The sequence below is a fragment of the Plenodomus lingam genome, assembly GCF_022343315.1.
Source record: "Plenodomus lingam strain CAN1 chromosome Unknown contig_12, whole genome shotgun sequence".
NCBI classification, from domain to species: Eukaryota; Fungi; Ascomycota; class Dothideomycetes; order Pleosporales; family Leptosphaeriaceae; genus Plenodomus; species Plenodomus lingam.
Genome location: NW_027093930.1, coordinates 736,562 through 749,406, shown reverse-complemented (window position 1 = coordinate 749,406; position 12,845 = coordinate 736,562). Strand labels below are relative to the sequence as shown.

The 12,845-nt window shown below is 53.6% G+C and overlaps 4 protein-coding genes across 4 annotated transcripts; 1 reads left to right on the top strand and 3 right to left on the bottom strand.

Moving 5' to 3' along the window:
- Nucleotides 1-156: 156 nt before the first annotated feature.
- IAQ61_001479 (uncharacterized protein) lies at nt 157-1,012 on the bottom strand (the record flags this gene model as incomplete). Its single annotated transcript, XM_066095120.1, has 3 exons — nt 157-297; nt 633-759; nt 894-1,012. The coding sequence occupies 3 exons, from the start codon at nt 1,010-1,012 to the stop codon at nt 157-159; spliced, it is 387 nt and encodes a 128-aa protein (XP_065954968.1).
- Nucleotides 1,013-1,769: 757 nt separating this feature from the next.
- IAQ61_001478 (uncharacterized protein) lies at nt 1,770-3,515 on the bottom strand (the record flags this gene model as incomplete). Its single annotated transcript, XM_003839736.2, has 1 exon — nt 1,770-3,515. One exon carries the CDS (start codon nt 3,513-3,515, stop codon nt 1,770-1,772), a length of 1,746 nt encoding a protein of 581 aa, XP_003839784.1.
- A 1,763-nt stretch (nt 3,516-5,278) lies between these two features.
- IAQ61_001477 (uncharacterized protein) lies at nt 5,279-10,937 on the top strand. The gene is made up of 2 exons (XM_003839733.2): nt 5,279-9,715; nt 9,764-10,937. Exons 1-2 carry the CDS (start codon nt 5,699-5,701, stop codon nt 10,367-10,369), a joined length of 4,623 nt encoding a protein of 1,540 aa, XP_003839781.2. The 5' UTR covers nt 5,279-5,698; the 3' UTR covers nt 10,370-10,937.
- Nucleotides 10,938-11,453: 516 nt separating this feature from the next.
- IAQ61_001476 (uncharacterized protein) lies at nt 11,454-12,620 on the bottom strand (the record flags this gene model as incomplete). The annotated part of the gene is made up of 1 exon (XM_003839732.2): nt 11,454-12,620. The coding sequence occupies one exon, from the start codon at nt 12,618-12,620 to the stop codon at nt 11,454-11,456; it is 1,167 nt and encodes a 388-aa protein (XP_003839780.1).
- Between the last annotated feature and the right edge of the window lie 225 nt (nt 12,621-12,845).

Sequence of the window (12,845 nt, the reverse complement as noted above, 5' to 3'; positions counted from 1 at the left end):
TGTAACCACGACCCCCCCCCCTCACACCTCCACATGAAGCCAATACCAGCCTCAAGCCTCACCCACACCCATCAGGTCTCCATCACCCCACCCCATATCCACCCCCGTCTACCGTCTATCCCCACAAAAACCCTCCACAGAAACCCTCCACCACCTCTACTCCGAACCCTGCTTATTCATCATCGTGTAAGCCGCAAACGCCAAAGCACCACCAATCAAAATCATAGCATAGAGACCGACGCCAGTCGACGCGCCATCGGTGTTCATGACGGTGGAGGCAGAGGCCAGGGCATAGGCCTTTGGTTTCGGGTCGCCTTCCTAGAGAGCAGGGGAGCGGGGAGTTAGCGTTGCTGAGAAACGAGGGCGGAGAGGGGGCGGGGGGAAATAATGTGTGTGTTGGGAAGGGGTTGTGGATTGCGTGTGCACATGTGGGTTTGGGGGTGCCGCGAATAGAGGCCGGAAGTGTGGTGCATTCGGCGGCGGATAGGTTCCGAATTTATTCCGAGCGGACTACAAGATGCGTGTGTGTGTGTGTGTGTGCATGCGGGGAGTATTTCTTCTCGGCGGGGGAAAGATAGAAGGGGGATGTGTGTTGGGTTTGTGCGGAGGGAAAGGAAATTGGGGGAGCGTACTCTGCGCTTTAGTGTTCCGACGAGCATGCCGTCGAGGATCTCGCGGGCTTCGTCTGAGTGGCCTACATCTTCAAAGGCTTCTGTCGCGTCTTGACCGCCGATGTCGAGGAGGACTTCCTCACCACCTCTGCAACATGTCGTCAGCTTTTATTTTTGTGGAATGACGGGTCGTGTGCGTGGAGATTCTTTGTGCATTATTTCCGAGAGAGAGAAAAAAACTGCTAGCGATGCAATGAGGCGTCGCTTTGGTGGAAGACGTACGGGTGCTCGTCTACAAAGCTCGTGGCATCGTAGACCTTGTCGTGAATGACCATGTAGAGGTCCTTCTTGGAGTTGTGCTCCGAGACATCAGAGTAGGTCAACTCTTTCTTGTCTGCCATTGTGTCGGTTCGGGGGTTTACTGGTTCCGTTGGTTGGATAGGTGGTGGTGGTGGTGGTGGTGATGGCGGTGCTTGTAGTGGTCGCAAAGGAGGTGTTCGAATCTAAGCAGATGACCTCCTCGATGCAGCGTGAGTGGGTTGAAGGATGACCGAGTAGTGGGAGCGAAGGTGGCGAGTGGACGATGGTGATCGAATGGTTGGAAGGAAGCAACTGATAAACGAAGTTGGTGGCTCAAGCGGAATCGCCCTTTCGCACTTCCCTCTGACTTGCGTCGGCCTACTGTGTACCAAGGCTGACTGTACACAGTCAGCTAATTGCCGCCCCCCGATTGGCTGGCTTATACCCGACCCGCTCTCATAGCTGCCAGACCCTTGCCGCGGAAGCCTACCGAAGGGTGGGGGTTTGAGCAGAGAGAGTATCATCGAGGGGCACTTATTATTCGGTGGTACGTTTGAAGGGTACGTAGGTAGTGTACTGGGTAGTTGTTGATTACTTACCGTCTGTATAAGTAATCCTCACAACTGCAACACTTGTCAATAGAAGAAATCTCATGACAGTCGACCCAACATTTGCCGGTCCCTGCCTACCCCGTACTTTCACGACAGGAACACCGATTCATCCGGTATCAATATCAGGCGTGCTGGCCGTTCAGAAGAGCAAATCACATCAATTGAAAACGCCTCGCTATGCCGGTTGCTATCATGTATCAAACCATATACATATATACCGTGTACCGTGGTGTCGCATCCACCTGCATCACCAAGACCCCAACACCTTGACTTTCATCCATTCGCTTGTCCCCACTCCCAGATTGAGCCCATTCAACGCCCACCATCTACGCACGCCATCGCCCTTGTCCCCCTCCACACCATCCTCCAACGCCTCTTCAATGTCACACGTCTTGTACTCGACCCTCAACCCACTTCGCTTCCACCACTCCAGCACATCTGCATGACCCATCTTCGTCGGCCCGACCAGGACTTGGTTGTCGAACAGCATCTTCTCGCCACGAAGATTGCGCCAATAGTCCAGTATGTGCGTGTGACCATGTGTCGATGCAATCTTCGCAACGGTATCCTCGTGTGAAAAGGGTATGCCAGAGTCAACCCAAAAGTGTATCGCGGGCAAACAGCCAGACTGCGTAGCGTATATGATGGACTTGCCAACCTTGAGCTTCAACAGTTCGCGGTCGGCCTTGGCCACGTCCTTGTCCTCGCTTGGGCTCGAGGGAACCGAGGGAGCGGTGCGGTATCGACTGTGCTCTTTCCACCACTTGAGAACCTGAATGTGACCTTGTGAACTGGCCTGCTCGAGCGCAGCTTCCGTGTATTTGAGTGGCAGACTGGAGTGGTACCACCAGTCGAGGGCTTGTATCGAATTGGTACGGCTTGCATCATCGATGGCGTCGGTCGAGTATTCCTTGGTGAGGAAGGTGGGCGACGTCTTCCAGTACTCGAGAATCTCCGTCTTTCCGAAGACAGAGGCCTTGTGGGGTAGGAACGCGTGACCAAAGGTGCCCCAGAAGAGCTCTTTGTGGTGCCTCTCGAGGTGTACCAAGACATGGACCATGGCGAAGCGCATGATGAGCTCAATGCACAGCCGTGATATGCGCGAAGGGTGTTCTTGGTCAAGCAGTTTTCTAATCTCAGATGGCGGGTATGTGAGCAGTGCCCATTCGAGTTTTTGCATCTGCGTCTTGGGTCCTTCGTGGCTGGCAGCCTGTCGCCACTCTGGTGGCACAGGCAGAGTCGTGTGCACGTTGAGAGTCGTTGCCAGCTCCCAGTCCTCTGCGAACTCGAGGACGATCGACCACAGCTCCGGAGGCAGGCGTGGCCCTTTGCTCTTCGTCCGTGAAAGCGTGGGGAGATGTGCGGTAGGCAGAGCGAGGGTACGGTCGCCAACCGCCATGAGATCGAGCTGTGTTTGTATGGACTCGTTGAAAGCCTTGTGTCCTTCCCATGGCTGATACTTGCGGCCTGCATGATCCAATGACCACAAGAAGGGCGGCAGGACGCGGATCCAGTTCCACTTCTTTCTGATCTTGTTGATTTGTTTGCGCGACATGGGATTCTCCCACATCAATGTGGACATGGCTGGTATGAGCATGACGCGCTTGGAGACATTCCAGCTTCGGAGTACTTGCAGGTGCAAATTGCTTGTGAAGCCATGCAGCATCCTCGCCAGGTTCTCCGCATCGAGTGGTGCCAGGATCAGTACGTCTGCCCAAGAGCAGTATTCGGCCACTCTGGTCTCGAGATATTCGACATGTTGCCAGGGCGGTATCGTGCTGTTCTCGGCATCGTAAGTGTGCCAGACGGACTCGAGCTGAGCAGGCAGGGTGGTGTGGGTGGCGGTGGGAAAGGGTTTGCAGGCGATGACCTTTACAGAGACATGGTGGAGGCGATGGAGGCGGGCGACGACGGAGCAGCCAAAGCGAAAGGTCGATGGGTCGGTGAGGGCGACGAGCAGGTTCAGGGAGTGCGCGGAAGTATGCGCAGACATCAGTGGGAGTGTGATCGGTTGATGTGTGATGTTGCCAGAAGGTGGGCAAGAATCGAGGGGCGTTTTTCAGGACTGGCCATGGCCGTGAAAGCCTACTCTGCTGCCACTACCACTGCCACCACTGCCACCACTGCCAATACTGCCACCACGACCACGGCCAACTGCGACTGCGATGCGACATGTTGTGTTGGCCCGCCATTGGCCGCGGCCCCACAAATCGTTCCCTTTGACAAGCTGGCAGACGTGATTCGCCAGCGATTCACTCGGCCAAAGACAAGACGTCTACTTGCCTCTAGTACCTACCTCTAGAGTAGACTAGGAAGTACATAGCCATGAAGTTTCTGACGAGAGCACTGTAGAGTACCTGACAAAGACAGACGACATGGAGACGTCAAAGAGAGTTGTGGCCCACTGCAGGCGGCAAAAGGCCGATGCTGTCAGAGCTTGTGACTGGCTGGGAAAGCTGTGCCTGCCGCAAGACAGGTTCCAAGATTCGGATGTTTGCGCGCGCACAGTGTTTTGTCGTACTTTGGCTAGACTCTAGACTATGGTCATGTAGGAGTACCTAGTTCCTAGAGAGCCTGCGCCTGCTAGAGTACTCCTACTCTACTCTAGCTTGTGGTGTGGTTGAGACTTGAGGTGCTCGGTGTTGTCTGTAGTCGTCATTGAGAGAGGAAAAGAAGGGGGGCGAGAGAAGCGATGACATCAACATGTCCAGCAAGTAAACGGGTACTCTCTAGGTAGCTATATACTTCTACTTATGTAGTACTGTGAGTAGTGAGTACCATGCACCACAGTTGGAGGTAACTAGAGTAGAGTGCAGTGGTTAGTGGGAAGAGGGTACAGTTTCAGGCCGTCGGGTGCGGGCGTCGAGGCGAGGCGAGGCCATGGCAAATTAGCCACAAACCACACCTGGGCACAATCCTGGCCCCAGGGCCCCCCCAGCCCGGGTGCGGTGGTGCTGGGGCGCAATTTTCTTGTTGGCCGATGACGTAGGCTGGAAACAGGGAAACTCCCGTTGCGTGCCATTGCAAAATGCCATGGCATGATTCAAACTTTGGCATATCCCACTTCGGACGGAATCCTCCCCCTATCCTTGATTCCCACACACAATACTGTACGTACTCTTAGTCCTCTAGAGTACACCCCCCTCAACGTCGCACCAGCTAGTACCACGCACTCAAACATGCCAGTCTTCAGTCTTGTTTTCTGTTTTTTGTTTCTTCTTTCAACCTGACATCAGACACTCTCTTATGCCATTCCCCATCGCACTACCAGAGAGCTAGGACGGTAGGTACCAAGATCGGCGATCCTTGGCCTCCCATCTCCCCTGCATCACAGATTCTAGTCCAATAGTACTGCAAATACTCTCTACCATGCGACTTTGACCCAGATCCATCCTCTCCACAGTGTATGCCATCTCTCCTCCCGCCTGTCTGTCTTTCTTGTCTGTCTAGAGTAGAGTATCAGTCTGACTGTCCATCCCACCAGTCTACCCTTCATGTCACCCTCTGCTCTCCCATCCTGCTCCCAGTACTGATACCGAGCGGCCCAGTGCACCACACCACCCTAGTAGCCCTAGAGTCCCCCGACTGTCTTTCTTGCTCGTGACAGCCTGCCCCCGTGTGTCCCCTGTTCATGGCCCTCTTCCAGTGCTTCCAAGGTTAGTAGCTTCCACCGTCTTGGACATGCTTCGCCTTTGACCACCACCAACCACCAACCACCAACCTCCAACCTCCGCCCCCCCCCCTTCATCCTCTCCCTCCTCTCCACGAGCAGCTCGTCTGCGACGTTGATGCAGCTGCCTCGTCTGCGCTGCCCCCCCTCCTCCCCTCCAAGTCCAAGCAGGCCCCGCCCCCGCCCCGCAGAGACGCCTTTTCTAGGTTTCCTTTTGGGCATCGTCTTCACATTTGCCACACCAATTTCCCCGGTCCCTGCATGACGCGCCGCCCTTGTTGTGAGCGTCCCATCTCTCCCCGCCGTTGCCACAACTCAATCCAGACCCTCTCTCCACCCATGGACGCTTGACATCGCCCAGCTGCATGTGTGTGTATGTGTGTCTGTGTGCGGGCGACATCAATTCCACTTCTCGCACTCAACACATGGACTAGCTTCGCTTTCACTGTCCAGCGTGTACGCATCATCGCCGCACATTGCAGCAAGAGGAAGACGCACCTCGCCTCATGTCTCAACCATCGTCACCATCACCACCACAGGACCCTGTCGCTGCATCTGCTCAGACCGATGGAACCCCATCCTATTCCACTGTGTCACCCATCCAGGAAGAGCCAGGCACCCCCATAGACGGCGCTACCGATGCCACCGATTTTGCTCCTTCCTCACCCTCCAACCCAGATGCAAATCCGCGTCGGGGAGACAACTTTGGGCCCCTAAGTCCTTCTGTTACGGATCGCGTCTTTCCCATTCGCAGCGTCGTCAGCGTAGATCCCTCGCCCACACCCAGGGGCAACATAGGACCGGGCGATTACTTCCACCCTTATTCGCGAGCGAACGATGCCCGCCTCGAAGGCAGACGACCCTCCCACGGGTCAACCACATCGACTGCTTCACAGCCCTCGCAGCGTGCATGGGCTGCTCGACATGGCGGATCGGCCACCTCCAAGACGGACTCACGTACAGACTCTCGCAGATCTTCACTGAAGCGACCTGAACGAGCGGAAGCCCAGAAGACGCTAGCACCCATACCCGCACAACTGTTCAGCGATCTCGTGTCAACAAAGTCCAGCGGAAGCGGGCCTGAAGAGGGCAGCCGGTCCCCCTCCACACAAGCAGGCCGGCCGCCTTCGACCAGCGCAAGATCCACAAAGAGCGCTATGAGCAGTCTGGACATGGGAGGCTTGGTGACGCACAGATTCAAGCACATCACCACCGAGGGTGGTCACATGATCATCACCGGCCGGGAAGGAGACACCCTGCAGCGCTGCGAGGATGAGCCCATTCATGTCCCGGGTGCAGTCCAAGGCTTTGGCCTTCTCGTCGCGTTACAGGATGATACAGAAGGAAGCGGCAGCCTGCTGGTCCGGATCGTGAGCGAGAATTCGAAGCGGATACTCGGGCGCACCCCACGCGAGCTTTTTGCCTTGGAGAGTTTCACCGACATCTTGTCCGAGGAGCAGGCTGATAATCTTTTGGATCATATCGACTTCATCAAAGACGAGGACTCGGATGTAATCGCAAACGGTCCGGAGGTCTTCACAATCTCAATCAAAGTGGCGGGTGTTTCACGCACACGCAAACTATGGTGTGCCGTACATGTTAACGAGGCTAATCCTGGGCTTGTCATCTGTGAATTTGAGCTCGAAGACGATCCACTCTATCCTCTAGTACCATCGAGCGAGATGACTCCCGAGCTACCAGAGGACACGCTGTCCAGCAATCCTACAGAGGAAGAATTGCTCGAAAGCACAGAAATCAAGAGCAAGCCTCTGCGCGTCTTGCGAAGTGCACGGAAACGAAAGGGTGAAGCTGCGGCCATGGAAGTCTTCAACATCATGTCACAGGTACAAGAGCAATTGGCTGCAGCACCCTCCTTGGACAAATTCCTCAAAGTTCTCGTCGGTGTAGTCAAAGAGTTGACGGGTTTTCATCGGGTCATGATCTACCAGTTCGATCACACTTTTAACGGTCGTGTGGTCACTGAGCTTGTCGACCCCCGCGCAACCAAGGATCTCTACAAAGGATTGCATTTCCCTGCATCAGACATTCCAAAGCAGGCCCGCGAACTGTACAAACTCAATAAAGTCCGTATGCTTTACGACCGTGATCAAGAAACAGCGCGCCTTGTCTGTCGTACCACTGAAGATCTCGAGAACCCTCTGGATCTTACTCACTCCTATTTACGCGCCATGTCCCCAATACACATCAAATACCTTACTAACATGGCTGTGCGCTCATCCATGTCCATCTCTATCAACGCCTTTAGCGAGCTGTGGGGTTTGATAGCATGCCACTCTTATGGTCCTCGCGGCATGCGCGTATCCTTTCCTATTCGTAAAATGTGTCGCATGGTAGGTGATGCCGCATCACGTAACATTGAAAGGTTGTCCTATGCCTCGCGACTACAGGCCCGAAAGCTGATCAACACTGTGCCGACGCAACACAACCCGTCTGGTTACATCATCGCCTCGTCCGATGACCTGCTTAACTTGTTTGACGCGGACTTTGGCCTACTATCCATCAGAGACGAAACGAAGATTCTTGGCCGTCTGGAGAACTCACAGGAAGCGTTGGCCATGCTGGAATATCTAAGAATGAGGAAGATACAGTCGGTCATGACATCCATGGATATCGTCCAAGACTTCCCAGACCTTCGATACCCGCCTGGGTTCCATGTGATAGCAGGCATGCTAATCGTGCCATTATCGGTAGACGGCGAGGACTTCATTGTCTTTTTTCGGAAAGGCCAAATGAAAGAAGTCAAATGGGCCGGAAACCCGTACGAGAAATTCGTCAAAGAAGGCACAGAGGGCTATCTGGAGCCGCGCAAGAGCTTCAAGACCTGGTCAGAAACAGTCATCGGGAGATGCCGTGAGTGGACGGAAGAAGAAATCGAGACTGCATCTGTCCTGTGTTTGGTCTATGGAAAGTTTATCGAAGTTTGGAGGCAGAAGGAGGCTGCATTACAAAGTAGCCAGTTGACCAGGCTACTCCTCGCGAATTCGGCACACGAAGTTCGCACTCCTCTCAACGCCATTATCAATTACCTAGAAATAGCATTGGAAGGTGCACTGGACACAGAAACTCGAGAAAACCTGTCAAGATCCCATTCGGCATCGAAGTCTCTCATATATGTCATCAATGATCTTTTGGACCTGACAAAGACCGAGGAGGGTGGGCCATTGATCAAGGGAGAGTCATTCGATCTGAAAGCAACAATCATAGAAGCCACGGACATGTTCCGAAAGGATGCCAAGCGGAAAAACATTGGCTATGACGTTGTTATACATGATGGCCTACCAAATCTGTGCATAGGAGATCAACGTCGGATTCGGCAAGTGATATCCAACATCACCGCAAATGCAATCCAGAACACCACGTCTGGAAGTGTCAGGGTTGAGTCGTATGTTGCAGCCCGAAGTGATGCAGAGCATGTCGATGTGGAGATAGCAGTATCTGATACTGGTATTGGCATGGGCCAGAAGAAGCTTGATCAGCTCTTCTACGACCTCGAGCAGGTTCAGTCCGAGCCAACATCTATGCTAGAAGACGCCCTTGTTCCTGATGCGAAGAAGATTGCAGCTCAGAGCGAGAAGTCGACGCTGGGGCTTGGACTTGCTGTGGTCGCACGCATCATCAAGAACATGAACGGCCAGTTACGACTGCGGTCGGAGGAGGGCAGAGGGACACGCTTTGTCGTCTCGTTTCCATTCAGTTTGCCAGATTCCGAGGCAGAGGCAAACCTGAACAGTGAAGCATCATCGGGGATCATGACGCCGCAACCAGGTTCCGACGAACTTGGTCCATCAGAAGGAGAACGAACATTGATTGCACCCAGTCTATCACGTCATACATCTGACAAAGAGAGTCACCAAGTTTCTGACAGTATCATAAGAAGGTCAAGTGCCGACAGTCTAACGAGCAAGACCAGTCTTCGCAGTTTCAAGAGTGGTTCAAGCGCGAGAAGCGACATGGATCGACTCATTGATGCTATTCAAGAGCCACATATGGTTGGCCGAGGAAATACCGGCGACCGCAGCCCTAGTGCGCGATCTATGCGACCTCTCCTGACAAAACCCAATAGCTTGTCTCCTAACAGTCCTTCTCGTATGAGATCTAGGAGTCTTGAAACACTGCAGGGCTTGACCCCTATTCAACACAGGAGTCTCGACACACAAATACCTGGCGAGCAACACATTACTGGTTCTGCTGCTCCTATAAGAGCGATCAGGGTTCCAAACGATGGTGGTTCTCCTATCGATCGCCGGAGACCCAGCGGCAGTATCCTTGGAGACCTTACCGATGAACCGGCACCATTGGAGGTGGCCTCTGCTCCTGAAAATTTTTCTGCAGACTACATGCGTGTCCTTGTAGCGGAGGATGATCCTGTGAACAGTAGAATAGTGAAGAAGAGACTGGAACGACTTGAGCACGTCGTGCATTTGACAGTCAATGGCGAAGAATGCGCATCTGCATACTGCGACAATCCACAAGACTTTGATATTGTCTTGATGGATATGCAGGTATGCTGACTATATTTCAATCAAAGGACAGGACTAATAACATTTCAGATGCCCATCGTCGATGGTCTCACTTCAACCAAAATGATTCGATCATATGAGAAGACCCACACCGAAATTTACTCCCCTAGAGCCGCCCTCTGTGGTCGGGTACCCATCATTGCCGTTTCGGCGTCTCTTATTGAACGAGATCGGCAGCAGTACATTGATGCTGGCTTCGACGCCTGGATCCTAAAGCCCATCTCCTTTGACCGACTGAAGAGGCTCATGGCTGCTGTCGTCGACTCCGACATACGCAAGGAGTGTCTGTATCAACCGGGTGAATGGGAGAAAGGAGGTTGGTTCCACACGGGCAAGAAGAGTTCAAAGGAGGCGTCGACGAAGCCTGCTGGCAAAGCATCAGTGGGAAACACGTCGACAGCAACAGAAGCGGACGTTGTATCAAATAATCTGATGGCAGGCCATGACGGGGTAAAGGATGATATTGACGAGGAACAAGCTCGCTTGATGCAGAATCAAGAAGAGGGTAAGATTGAGGCGCCAGAGGAGTCGTGCGAAGAGCAGCCTCGGGAGGAGTCTAGTGAAGAGCAGCCTCCAGAGTCGTTGGGTGGAGAAAAGCTTGCTGAGCAACCGAGCGAAGAAAAGCCTCCAGCCTGAGGGCTACAATCCTACTGAAGTGGTGAATAAGATCAGGACCACCAGTCGACTGCCGAACCATGTAACGACCTCGATAACGACTTGTCCTTTGTATACACTGAGATGCATTCAACCGGGAACTTTTACCCATACATTCCGTCTTGCGTCTTCAAATTTCCTACATCAAATTGACATCCCGATGACACGGGGTACATTGCCATCACCTCCTCCTTCCTACCACCAGGGAAACACAGTCATACACAAATCTTCACCCCATCCGTCCATATGACTCTTTCCATCCGTACACACACTTCACCTCATCTTAGACGGGACGTGGGATAAAGCAAAAAATAGTCTAGGCGTTTTGGGCTTGTTGTTGGGGTTTCTTTTCCTTAAGGTAGCCGTGGCAAAGCTATATGGGTCATGATGCGACGCTTTCTTCTCCATTTTTTCACGCGTCTTGCTGGGATTGGGGTGAGGGTTGCGGGGGGTGCGAGGGTGGCTTGTGTTTGTATAGAATGGGTTGTGGGTTATTGCAGGGTCTGCGGGTATCGGGCCTGAGAGCTTTGGGGCGGATTGTGGGCATGGGATGGGCGTTTGATGTGGGGGGTTTGGTAGGGGAGTGGGGGATCAGGGGCGTAGGGCGCTGGGGCGTGATGTAAGTGTATCCGGAAACGGATGGAGTGTGGAATTTTTTGATACTCGCTCTGTTACCTACTACCCGTACCTACTACCCATGCCTGTCCTGTCTATGTGGTCTACCTAGCCTAGCCTAGATTACTCGCCATGCGAGGAATCAGACATTATATATGGATCTTTTTCTTGATTGTACACTTTTCTTTGTGGTGGAGGGTTGACGGGGAGATGGGGGATTAGAGAGGTTGGTATGGTTGTGGGGAGGGGAATGAGCGAGGAAGCAGATGCTGGGTATGATGGGCGCTATGGAAAGTGGGAGATGTATATTGTACGATAGTGATAGGTCACGTAGACATGAAAGTCCAAAGATTTAAAATGTTGAAACATCACCACCTTCGACTCCCAAGACACAACAAAATTCCTCTCACTACTACAACATATATTCAACCAAGTCTTCCAAATCGCACGTCTAATTCACCGCCTTACTCTCCCTCGCCCTCGTCTTCCCATACGCCCCACCCGCCAACTTCCGCATCTCCAGCGCCCTCTTATACGGCGGCGCAGTCGGCGGCTGCACAGGATCCAAACTCACCCTATCCTTTGGCAAATGATACGTCGCATCGGAATCATACGCCGCGAGGTCGCCACAGGCCAGGAACGGGGCGATCCAGCGTCGACCGCCCTGCTCGACATCCTCTTCGTCTTCGCTTTCAGAGCCAAAGTCAATCTCGACGGCGCCGTCGTCGCGGACTCTGCGTGAGAATTTGCTGGCTGTGGATGTGGGTGTGGGTTTCGGGGGAGTGGGCAATTGTGTGCCTGCGCCGAGTGGCTTGTCCAGACTGGGCGTGAAGCCCACGGGGGGACAAAAGCCCTCGCAAACGACAAACGCCTCGATACTGCTTGCGCGACTACTTCGTGGCTTTGCGACGCGCACGCGATCAAACACGGTTTTGAGCTGTGCAAAGAGGAGATCGACGTCCTTGCCTCTAAAGATCTTGGCGACGAATTTGCCGCCGGGTTTGAGGACGCAGAGGGCGAGGTTGAGTGCGGCCCAGAGGAGTTGGGATTGCACGTAGATGTCGAGATCGTGTAGGCCGGTGACGTCTGGGGCGCCGTCGGAGATTACTAGATCGACGGGTGAGGAGGTTTGGGGGGTCGTGGGGTCGTATGTATCTGGGTCTAGGGCTTTGAGCATGAGTGGGATGGTGGAGGGATGGGTGATGTCTGCGCGCATCGTTGTGACGCCTTCGAGTGGGCTCATGGGTTGGAGGTCAATGGCTACGATTCTCACTCCTTCTCTTGGCCTTGGCCGTTCCGCGGGTTGGATATCCTTCTTCTCTTCTTCTGCTGGGGCCGGGGTCTTCGTATTGTCGAGGCCAAGGACGTAGTTGCGCGCTGCGGCCTGCTTCTCTTGCCAGCCTGCACGCCCAAATTTCTCGCCCTTGATGAGCACGCGAGATAGTACTTGACTCCAACTTCCGGGTGCAGCGCAGAGATCGACAACTCGGGTTACACCTTCGAATAGGTTGAATTCCTCGTCGAGTTGGAGAAGCTTGTAGGCTGAACGCGCGCGCCATCCTTCTTCTTTTGCGAGGCGGTAGTAGGCATCTCGTTTGTCTTTAGATGATTTTCCCATTGTGACTTTGTGGACTGCTGTAGTATGCTCGAATAATCCGTCAGAGTAAGTATCCTGTGTTGCCGATTGTCACTGTCCAATGATAATCTCAAATCAGGTCCCGGTTCGTGCTCTTCGAGTTCCTTATGGTTGGATGACTGGCGAGATGAATATATTGGAAAGCCTTCCCCCTACTTTTCCAGAACTGGCGAAGCTAATAATCGGAGATAAATTAGCAGTGACGGA

What these genes read in the sequence shown, in the direction of transcription:
- IAQ61_001477 (XM_003839733.2), top strand. Translation starts at nt 5,699, where the DNA reads ATGTCTCAACCATCGTCACCATCACCACCACAGGACCCTGTCGCTGCA. An exon ending in TTGTCTTGATGGATATGCAG is followed by an intron (nt 9,716 to 9,763) that starts GTATGCTGACTA and finishes ATAACATTTCAG; the next exon opens with ATGCCCATCGTCGATGGTCT.